Below are 12,154 nucleotides of genomic sequence, written 5' to 3' on the forward strand. Positions count from 1 at the left end.
TTTGAGAAAAACAGAGTGCACATTGAGGATGACTTTCCACTGATGACTCCAGCTGAAAGAAGAGGCCAATCCTGGAGAAACATCTTGTTTTCTAAAAACATTGACATTCTAAATGGTAGCATCCAGGGAGACATCCCAGCAAACATGACAAGAAAAGGGAAAAAGGATGGTCGAATTCTTGATTACATATGCATGTCCCGCAACATGACTTCGGTTGCACGGAGTGTGGTAGTAGAAGAAATGTCAGCAAGTGACCACAACCTGTTAAGACTGACATGCGCTCCATTGAGCTACGCGCGATGGGACCGATACAAAGGGGTTATAGGAGTAGCCCCAGGCAGAAATAGGTTGAGAATTGGCCCAGATAAAATCAATGGGCTTATGAACAAACTAAAACTGTCAATATTACAGTTGGACCAGAAAGAAGGAGAGCAAGTAAGTAACTACTCTATCTTGCTACAAGACTTTGAGGCCAAGAGAGCCACATGGAAAAAAAAGATCATGGGCCATAACCACATTTACGATCAGGAGGTGGCTAGAAAGAAGAAAAGTCTTAACTCCCATATCTGTGCGCTTAGTAAGATCTCTACTGTGCAAGCTAGCTCACTAAGCCATAAACTGAAACAGCAACACCGCAACTGGGCACGCTTGCATAAGAAGAGATTGTTGCAACGGGACGCCGAAGCAATGCTGCGAAAGATCAGCTCTAAGAACTCAGCAGAAATATGGCTAACAATAAACGAAATGGACGCTCCACAAGATGCCCCAATAACAAATCCCATATCAGCTAAATCCTGAGCAACTTATTTCTCCAAGTTCTTTGACATCAACGAAGAGGAGTCATCTATCTTCGCCCAAAGGAATAATACACTGAAGCCGTTGGTGATAGAACTAACATCTGTGGAGGAGATTATTGCGAAGGCCAGTAACTCAAGAGCCCCTGGCCCAGATGGGATGACCAATGAAATGTTGAAGCAGGATCCAAAGCAATGGGCCACATTTCTGTACAAGCTGTTTGAATTCATTTTGAAATCACAAAGGGTGCCGATGACATGGAAAACAGAAGTAATAATTCCCATCTTTAAAAAAAATGGGCGTGTTCGGACCCAAATAACTACAGACTGATCGCATTGTTGGATGTGGCTGGTAAGGTTTTTACAGCTTTGATACTAAGGGCACTGGTGAAATGGAGCATCTCAACTGGCCATAGAGACCAATGGCAGGCAGGGTTTGTTAAGGGGATTGGGAGCCCATTGAAAATCTTTATAATCAACACCTTAAAGGCCCGAGTCGGAGAGAAAGAAGGAGATAAAGATTTTCATGGCGTTCATCGATCTAACACAGGCCTTTGACACCATAAAATGGCCAAAGTTATGGAAGAAGTTAGAGGATAGGGGGTGTCCCAAAGCCATCTCTGACACAATGAAGGATTTGTACTCAGGAACGACCATAAGAGTGAAGCTAGACATATCAGGCTTCTTATCCAACCCAATACCAACCAACAAAGGCTTAAAACAAGGATGCCCACTGGCCCCAGAACTATTCAACCTCTTTATATTGGATCTTAAAGATGCCTTTGATAACATCAGATGCTTTCCTCCAAAAATAGCTGGGGTTACTATTGTTATACGCAGACAACGTCGTATTGGTAGATCAAACACCAATAGGCTTACAGCAGCAGCTGGAGGGTCTACAAAAATATGTTGAGGCAAACTGACTCCAAATTAATCCCAAAAAATCAAGGATCATGATCTTTGGTGAGGCCAAAGGGGGGGTGCCACAAGAAATCCCACTCATGGTACCTAAGAGGCGAAAGAATTCCAGAGGTAAGCTCCTTCACTTACCTGGGCGTCTGCTTGAATACTAGTAGCAGAGATGCACCAAGAGTGGCAGCTCTGAGAAATAAAGCTAAAAATATGGCGGCCCAGGGTAGGCTGCTCCTCAACAGATACTGTGGCTTTTGCTTGGTGCCTTTAGTTTCCTTCTGCCGTATGAAGGTACTGCCAATCTTAACATACAGCGCCAAATATCTTTCTCATTTTCAGCAGAGAATTGGCCAAAACTGGAAGGAATCTTCTGGAAAAGAGTTCTCCGACTGCCGAAAAGTACACCAATTCAAGCAGTAAGGATGGAACTCGGTCTAACATCAATGGAACCTATAGTGACCTGGAAATCTCTCTCATTTTACCGAAAATGCATTGAACCCCAGGGGAGGATTTGCGGTGCTAAAAAGGCAATGGAGAAAAACGATGAGAGAACCATAGAGGAGTGGAGGTCTATCTGCCAAGGAATCATAATAGATCTGGGTGAATCAGACAACACCTTGGTAGAGAACCCTGACAAGGTCAAAAAGAAGGTTTACATTAAGGACTGGATAACAACTCAGGAAGAGAGACAAGTATTTCTCTTTCTTCGGCTGGGGCCTCCCTCTGGAACAGCCTCCCTGCCTCTCACTTGAGGAGAACCATCTCCGGTTCAGAAGCACCTCAAGACATTCTTCTTTGCTTCTGCTTTCTCTCCCCATCTTCCCTGCTGAACTCCTGGCTGAAACTGAAACTGCACTGGTTACCTGACTAGCCTCTGATCTCGGACCCAGGTCCCCTCCCCGCCAGTTGCACACCTGCATTGCCCCCCTGGCAACCCTTGCACTCGGGGGCTGTTTCTGTACTGCTACAGCCCCCTACCAGCACTTAACACCTGATGTCTGCACTTGCCCTTGCACCTGCCACCTGCTGGCTGCACTTTTTATTTATTGTTTTATTTATTTTACTGTTATCCTATGAACTGTGCTGCCCCCTCCCCTTCCCCCGGCACTTTTCCCGCTCCCTCTCCAGCACTTGCACAATCTCAATGTCACCTGGCCTAGTAAGATCGTTGTCTCTGTCTTCCCTCTGTTCCCCCACCCTTGCCTTGTCGTGCCTTGAAATACTTGTGTATAGGCGCGTTATAAATGCCTTATCATATTATGTCATATCATATACAAACTATATGGTAAACCCCACAGGAAGCAAGGAAGCTAAATTTGCTTCCAAAATACTTGCAATTGTTCCCGAACTGATATTTCAGAGCACAATTCATGAGATTCCGCATAAACCTGTTCCCTTCTAGAGAAGTCCTGAGACCAAGAAGATCGAGTGGAAGGGACGTGACATGTAGACTATGTCTATCAAAAGACTCGAACGAAACACTAAAAAATCTGACACTGTTTTGCCAGCCTTGAGAGAAGTGAGAACTAAAATCCTAGGAGAGGAGATCAACGAATATGGCTCAATGACGGCGGGTGACTGGTGGAGGGTGTTTACTGCAGGGGAAAGGACCCCCACTACTTTAGCACTGGTCAAGCTGTTGATGGGCATCTTTGGGAAAATTGAAGCTAGCGAAGCTTAACTAGCAGACTTGGAAATGACTTAGAGGGAGGGTTGGAGCTCCTTCAATAAACTGATCAGCAGCAAACATTTGAAACAGCCAGGACGTGGTCTAGATGGGAAGGAGTGATAAGATTGTTTTAGGATGTTGTATTTTAAGTTGATGATGGGGCAAAAGGTTTTCTATGCTGTAAAACTATACAAAAGCCTAATATAAAAAAATGTAAAAAAAAAAGGTTGACATATTTCATAACAATACACTTGTAAATGCCATCTGAAAAGCATAATTTAAAGGCACTGTTTACATTTTTAACAAATCAGAGAGTATAGGTAAAGAGCAAAAGGCATTTTGCCTGGTTTTACTCTTCACTTCTAGACTCTGCTTTGTAAATGTTTACATTTAGGGGACCCAGCAGCACTTAAGTGTTAATGTAGGCGGTCCCGTGCATGCATTAACATGTATTGTAAAATGTCCTCTAATGTGTATCATGGAGGTCCCACATGATTTTTAGAGTCATATAACCCTGAACATCTTTCCAGTTTACCAAAACCTTATTCCTAGCCGCCACATGGGTGGAAAACAGTTCTTAAACTGGTACAGACAAAGCTGTTTGCTTATTTTCTTTGAGTGAAGTCACAGCTGGTGAGGATAGCTCAGATGTAATTGAATGGCTCGCTCCTGCTCCCACTAGCGAGGATTGCCTTCATGCTACTCACACACATGACCACTGTGTCTGCACTTTTAAACACATGGAATGCTTTACACCCTTTCTAGGACCCAGAAGAGAAGAAAATTGCTTGTGAACTGCTAGAAACAGAACAAGCCTACGTGCACCGACTCCATCTGCTGGACCAGGTAAGTCCAAACAGGCAGTGGTTGCATACGCAAGGGGGACCAATGGAATATATCATTGGGCGACTTCCGCCATAGCTCCTGGGAATCATTTTTTCTTCACAGACAGAAAATCGTTTATTCTTTTAAATCAGGCATTCAAAGATATCCACCAACTACTCCCAAAACCTACCTAATTACACTCTAGAACTCATCAGCTCTAGCTCAAGGCGAATCCCTCAATTAGCATTCGAATGATTGAGGATTTGTTGATTCAGGAGCATTTGGATCACATGACCTTGTTTCACCAATTAGCATTAAATGCTAGGACGATTCAAGACGGGCAGCTCTGACATCATTGGATGAATAGAGTCTGAGCTCTGATAGCATTGCTGATTTAAGACTGGGTGCTCTGATATCATTGGATGAATAGAGTCTGAGCTCTGATATCATTGGATGATTCAGGGCTGACAGCTCTGATATCATTGGATGAATAGAGTCTGAGTTCTGATATCATTGGAGGATTTAAGACTGGCAGCTCTGATATCATTGGATGAATAGAGTCTGAGTTCTAATATCATTGGATGATTTAGGGCTGACAGCTCTGAAATCATTGGATGGATAGAGTCTGAGCTTTGATATCATTATATTATTTAAGAAGGACAGCTCTGCTATCGTTGGATGGAGAGAGTCAGAGTTCTAATATCATTGGATGATAGAAGACTGACCGCTTTGATATCATTAGATGAATAGAGACTGTGTTCAGATAACATTGGATGATTTAGAGTTGACACTTCTGATAGAATTGACAATCAAAAACTGAGCGCTGACTCCTCTGCAAAAGGAAAGGCTAGTCACCTTTGATTTAATTTGAGTATTAAAGCCTGAGTTCTGATAATATGTATGATACTTTGGATAATATTGGATATTGACAGGGTGACAACTCCACTATCACTAGATGATGCAAGTCAATTGTTAAGTATTATTGCCATGGATGTTCCAACCACCTTTTTCCCTTTTTATTTGTGGTGGCTTCCACAGATATAGACTAAATGACAACATTCAAAATGGTCTACCTGGACCATGTCACTTCATCGCCCCCTGCAATAGGTTAGAGGCTAGAACACGGAGCATGTTGTGAAACGTGCAGAGGCTAAAACTCCAAACTAGACTTTAAAAGAAAGGAGGGAAGCTCCCTACCAATCAGGGGTCAATTGGGAGAATATAAGAAGAGCATGATTGCTGGATAGGAAGTCATTTGTGTCCAGAGTTGAGGGAGGAAGTACTGAGCTGTTGTGCTAAAAAGTCAATAGAGGCAGCCTCTGACTCCCAGTATATATATCTGCCATGCACATAGGATGATGCTTGAAGAAATTCCTGAGAACCCCGAAAACAAATAAAACCAGAATGGTGTTGAACCTGTTCCTTTATTTCTCAAATTCTTAAGATTGAACATGTTTAAGTATACTGTTCTGTTGGAATGCCAACAACTCAGAGAAAGAAGCTTTACTTTTCTAATTTGTAATGTTCACCCTCAAATTCACTATTTTCAGGTGTATTATTCTGAGCTAATGGCAGAGGCCCAGAGCAAGAAGACTTTCCCAGAAGATGTTGTCAGGCTCATTTTTTCCAACATCTCTTCCATTTGCCAGTTCCATGGCCTCTTCTTCCTGCCTGAGCTGAAACAACGAATGGCTGAATGGTGAGTTACCAGGAACAAGCATAGCCGGCCATGGGTTCAAATACGACTACTTTGGGGGTTTGCCCTTGCCGATATGCCTGGAGGATAGCTCAAGGCTAGCGTGCTCGCCTTGGGATCGGGGCGATGGCATGCGTCATGGGTTAGACGCCCAGTTAGGTCAGCTCTGCCCTTCACTCCTACCTACATTGCCCACGTGCTAAGTTGAGTATAGTGATGTGTAACATCAATTACCAAGCGCTCTGATAATGGATTTCTGGTGATAGTGGCACTATATAGAACACACACAAACATAGATCTGTGTGTAACATCCAAGTCTAATGGTACCCCTTGGGCTACCTTGGTATGTGAGCGTTTAAAGAAATTAGATGGTTGGGTTAAGGGTTACAGAGTGAACACCTTTGAAGGAATGATACATCTGTTTTTGTTAGAATCTGTTTTTGATGCCTGCTCTCCTGAGCTGTGACAGCACTTGGCAGGCTCAAACGAGATTGATCCCAAAAAGTTAGCACATGCTGCTGACTTGTGGTAGCCAACAGGGCCACTCACAAGGATTCTGGGGAAGCAGCACAAGAAAGAGGGAAAAGAGAATTCGAGTTCCAACCGTCCAAAAGAGGGCCACAAACATAGGTAAATTCCCTGGGAAACCTGGTAGGTCTAGTGAAACCCCCGGTGCAAAACCAGAGGTAGGTCAGCAGAAACCCCCATTCCAGAGAGCATTTGGGGAATGCTTTGTATGTGAGTCTACTGATCATGTGAAAGGGGATCCTAGATGTAAGGGTAAACCTTCATGGGTCCACACTGCCTCCTTAGCTTTCATCCCTGAGGGAGAACTTCCTAAGGCAAGTGGTAACTTTCAATTATTGGCTGAAGACCCCATTTGAGTCTCAGATATTGTTTCTTGAGTGTCCCTGGGACTGTGGGCAAACTAATATTATAAGGACAGTGTACTTGTAAATGGTCAGGAGACCCTTGCCATTACAGACACTGGAGCAAGCATTACAGTGGTTGATGAACGTTTTTTCAAACCTGAGGATGCTGCTAAGGCACCCATAAGTCCCCCTAAACTTGCAGGGGGCCCAATCCAAATGGTTCCAATTCTGCCAGCTTTAATCCAGTGCAATAATATGACTGTTAGAATACCTGTCAGTGTACACAATGAGGTGCCTGGGAGAGTCATGTTTGGGAATGATTTGAAAACTCTTAGAGTTATATCTAGTACCCCCAGGCCTCCCAGTAAAAGAAAACAGGAGCAAACCAGATTGGCCAGAGAGGCAACTTTGGATGACTCTCTGTGGGAGGTTGAGGAAATTCCTCTTACCCCCAGTCCACAGGAAGGACACCCTTCTTTTTTAAAAAAAATTAAATTACAATTCTTTTAGTTGATTTGTCTCAACTTCTTCAATTGATTATCATTTATTTCGATTTACAAACATTGATTTAAGTGCTGTATGGTCAGTGTTATATTCCAATCTTGTGGTTCACGTTATAGACAGCATGACATTTCATTCTTAGTAGTGTGGCTAAAATGATTATTCAAATATGTTCTTTCTTGACAAAAGATTAAATTCAATAAAGTATAGAAGATTCATAAATATCCAAACAACAATTGTTATCAAACAGTAAATGTTGAATAAAAACAAGTGTCACAAATTGTTTTAGTTGGTAAAACATGTAAAATTCTAAGATCTGTAAAATACAAAATAATTGATACAAGTAGCCAGTGATGTTACTAAAATGCATATCTGATAAAAAAATGGGGCCATTCTACTCAGTAAGATTTAGTGTTAATAAGAATTGTACAGTCGCGATATTCACAGATTTGCTTTTTGTATTAAAAATATAGTTCCACATTTCCTGTTTGGTCAGTAAAACATAGGGCCTCATTACACGGATGGCGGTAAGGTATTACCAGTACCGGTAAGGGTACCGGTAATCCCTTACCGCCTTACTACGAGGTCCCTTTGTGGGTCCCTACCTTAACGGCTGGTTTTACCAGCCGTTAAGTACGGGACCCACAAAGGGACTCTGAAGGTAATTACGGTACCGCAGTTTGCGGTACCGTAATTACCGCCTTCCCCATTTCCATTGCGCCCTATGGGGGCAAAAATGGGAATGGGGAAGTGCCATGGTGAATGGGGAATTACCGCCCCCGCACACCTTGGAATGCGGCGGTAATTCCGCCATTCACCATGGCGGACTCGGTAAAATACCGGCGGCAACCATGGCGCTAATAGCGCCATGGTTACCGCCTTCCGTGTAATGAGGCCCATAATCTTTTAAGTATTTATAGAAAACCACTTTTCGTCTATCACTTAGCTTAGCCACGAACATTCAGTTATAATATGTTGGGTGGTTTCATCGTGCTCGACCATATTGCAAAAGCAACAGGTCACATCAGTTGTGGTGTGATTCGAGATTCTTGCGAGTCTCACCTTTGTTGGCCATAGGTCCAGTCTAAAATGTAAGAGTGCATTTCCATATATCCAACTCGGGAATTTTAATAAATACGGTGCAGTTTGATTGATTGACTTGCTAAGGAATGCTCCAGCTTTAAAGCTTAAATAATTCTGACAAGCATCACAAGTGAGTATCCAATCATGAAGCCAGAGCTACTTTTTCGCTTTATCAGGTGTATCTAGTAGTGTTTCAAGCGAGTTATTGGCTCTTGTAAGAATAAGTTGGCATCTAGTCTTTGTTTTTAGGGCAGGAAACAAATTAAGTTGATTCACATCGGAAATTATGCATTTCCTATAGGCTGCTAAAAGATGCCAAGATACTATCGCTGCTAAAGATGTTAGCCCTAACTTGAATCTGATAATGGGCATTGGGAATCTTAAAGGGAGCGATAGCACTGGTTTCCAGTAGGTGCCTTCAAGAAACTCCCATTTTGGACTATTTAACAGATATTTAGTTTGTGCGCCATAGGTTATTATGGGGATTACTTTTTGTTTATAATAAACAATGGCAGGTTTTATTTGAGCTGAATAGCTCTGCATTGAATTGCTAGATACTTTATTCTGGTTTTAAGCTCAGATGTATATGGTAGATCTGAAGGATGACTGTTTAAGTTTATACCAAAGTATTTATATTGATGCTTTTGAGTTAGTGAAGTGTTGCAGAGTGTCGAGTTAAATTTGAATCAGTTTTTTGGTAGATGATGGTGAAAAATGATGATGTTTGATTTAGAGGTGTTTATTACAAGTTCATTGGTTACTGCATATTGTCCTAGGGCTGCTAGCTTGCGCTGTAGACCAATGGGAATCTTGTCCAAGATAGACAAATCATCCGCATATAGGAGCCATGACATTTCTTTTGATCCTATTTTAGGGGGGAAAGCACAAACTGCCTTGAAACTAGTACCGATGTCTTTAATATAGAAATTAAAAAGAGTAGAGGCAAAGATACAACCTTGCTTCAGGCCTTTATTGGTTTTGAGTTAAAAAGTAGCCCATCCGTAGTAAGTTTAATTTTCAGGGATGTGTCTAGATAAAACTGCTTTATCAAAAAGAGTAGGTGTAGGGGACAGTTGGCTTGTTGTAATTATTTCCACAGAAAATTTCATGATACAGATTCGAAGGCCTATTTAAAATCTATTAATGCTATAAAAACTGGCTGCTTCCTCTCGATTGCTTGTTTCTTAATCGTGGATAAAATGAGTAGATTTACAACAGTGCTGCGCCTTTGATAACACCTGACTGATCACAATCTAAAATTTGGTTATCATTGAACCAAGATGTGAAGTCCCTTAGAATTAACCTTGCAAAGACTTTTCCTGGAGCATCCAGGAGGGCTATGGGTCGATAGTTCTCTGGTTTAGACCTGCCACCTTTTTTGAAAATTAGAATTAGAATAGCTTTTTTCCAGGACAAGGGTAACTTGCCTGTTTGGATAATTTCTTTAAATATTATTTCAAGGATGCTAGCTCACTGTTCAGGATGTCTCTTAAGAATTAAATTTGATAGGCCCTCAGGTCCGGGGGCTCTCAAAGAACTTAGTTTATTAAGTATAAACATAATATCTAGTTTATCGAATAGTATATTATCCAGTGCTGAACTATTAAAGGCTAGGGGTGAAATTTGCAACTGAGGTGTGTTACGTATATTGGAGAAGTATGAGATCCACTTTTGTTCACTGACGGAGATTAACAATACTGAACTAGTGGCAGCGTTGGGTATATCGTTTAACAGTTTCCAAATCTCTCCAATAGATTTTTTTTAAATAGCCTCTTGCATTTTTTCAGCGTTTTGTTGTTTTATAAAGGCTAATATCTGCCTAATCTTGTTTGTATATTCAGTTCTCATACTCGTTGTCTGCTCTGATTGAGTAATGGGGGATAATGCTCTTATTCTTATATATTATATATGAGCTTTAATTCCATGATCTCAGAGTGATATGAGTGCTTGTGTTCGAATGAGGTTTGTTTCCATGAATAAGTATTTTGTTTTACTATCTGAAGATGTTCAGTATATTCAATGGCTCAGGGGAAATAAGTACTAGATAGTGCTCATTGTAGTGATCATCATAATAAAGTTATTTGATTTATACGCCACGAGAGGTGGTTCCTATCTTGATTAATAGAAATCGCCTGGTCATAATATGCTGGCGTGATTTTGGCATGAGAGATCCAACGAACTTCTAAAATCGAGTTGTCACTCTCATCAGTTGATATAACTTTGAAAGAGGCGATTCGTTTATTCTTGTCTGATGTTATAAAGGCATGCAGCCTCATCAAAGGGTCTGCCAAATCACAGATTTACCCTGTGGCGGATTTACCCCCAGGTCTGAGCTGGGGGCAAATCTGCTTTGATTTTGCTGATTTTCGGCGCCATTACTGCCGGCTGTAATACCGCCGGCAATAATAGCATTGAACATTCCCCATTGGGTACAATGGGAAATGGGAAATTCCGAATGGGTCTAATGGGGAATGGGGATTTACCGTTCCACCAAACCCATGATCCGGCGCTAATAGTGCTGGGGGGTTTGGCGGTAGGGCTAATAGCCCTGGTGGTAATACCGCCGGGGTTAGCGCCCAACTCGTGATGAGGCCCATAAGACTGAGGATTGCAAACCTCTTTTCCAGGTGTAAAGAGGTGGATTATCCTCATGACAAGATCCATTAAGTATTGAAAATTCATGAGTTTGCATTAATGACATCCATTTATTGGCTCTTGACTGTTGATGACCTGCAGTTGTTATAAGGCAGTTCATATTAAAATTGCCAGCAATTATTATAGTTCTGACTTGTGGGTCAGATTGTGCTGTATCAAGAGCAGATTCATTTTTGGAGAAGAATGTTTTGTCTTCTTGTGCCAGCGGGTTCCAATATATATTTACTAGAGCTGATTTGGGGAATAATGGATGGAGCGGATTTGGCGTTGTCATTTTAGTTAGTTGGATCCCAGGAAGAGGAGAAAGCCAAGGCTCTAGTTGTAGTTGTGTGTTTGTTTTAACAGCAGTGAGGAGTTCTGCCGAGGGTCGACCTTTAGCAGCTTTAGTAGCAGGAATACATGAGAAAATGTGGTCAGGCCATATTGGATCCACCATTAGCCATGTTTCTTGTAGTAGCACTATGTCGTAGTTGTTTAGTCCTTTGGCCTTTGGTGAAAGAAGATGGCTAGAGCCTCTAGTATTCCAGTGAGCATTTGTGCTGTGAATCTAGGTCAGTAGTCTAGCGTCGTGACAGGTTAGTTGATGCTTGTGTTGCTTTAGAGATCCATGTCCATCTCGAAATGGACTGAGGCCTTGGTTGAGCGGGGGCTGTTGTAGGGTTTAGACAGTTAGAGCAAGCTTAAGAGGCAGGCTGGAGTTGCTGCTGGTGTTTGGCGGATGACGGCCAATAAGACTGAGGTTGTGTTTAATTTGGGTTCAGTAAAGGAAGTTGTTTTCGAATTTCCAAGAGTGTGCCATTCAATTTGAGGGTCCGCGAGTTTGCTAGACAGTATTGTTTACAATTTTTGAGTGGGAGTTAACTACCACCATGCTGTGGTTATATAAATCAGGGTATGTAATTGATTGTATGTCATCAGATGTGATTTTGGCTCAACTCAGGAAGTGACTGAAGTATAGTTCTGTTAGGGAAGGGATCATGTTGCAGTCTATCAAGCATAGTAACACTCAAGGTCTCAGTGTCTCTCAACATTTAGCTTTGACTGTGAATAGTTGTAGAATTCTCATATCATATATTAGAAGTAGAATGAGAATGAGTCAAGTTAGGAGCAACTGAGAGATCAGGTGGAGGGCCACATTGTTTAGCAG

At 41.9% G+C, this 12,154-nt stretch overlaps 1 protein-coding gene across 3 annotated transcripts in view; it reads left to right on the forward strand.

Annotated features, from left to right (window-relative positions):
• Positions 1–12,154, forward strand: part of FGD2 (FYVE, RhoGEF and PH domain containing 2) — a 414,855-nt gene that overhangs the window by 220,191 nt on the left and 182,510 nt on the right. For all 3 annotated transcript variants that reach the window (XM_069633421.1, XM_069633424.1, XM_069633422.1), the window contains 2 exons: positions 4,141–4,221; positions 5,751–5,899. In XM_069633421.1, the coding sequence (XP_069489522.1) occupies positions 4,141–4,221; positions 5,751–5,899 (230 nt within the window). The remainder of the gene's footprint in view (positions 1–4,140; positions 4,222–5,750; positions 5,900–12,154) is intronic.

The sequence above is a fragment of the Ambystoma mexicanum genome, chromosome 13 (assembly GCF_040938575.1).
Source record: "Ambystoma mexicanum isolate Mex_15411 chromosome 13, UKY_AmexF1_1, whole genome shotgun sequence".
NCBI lineage: Eukaryota > Metazoa > Chordata > Amphibia > Caudata > Ambystomatidae > Ambystoma > Ambystoma mexicanum.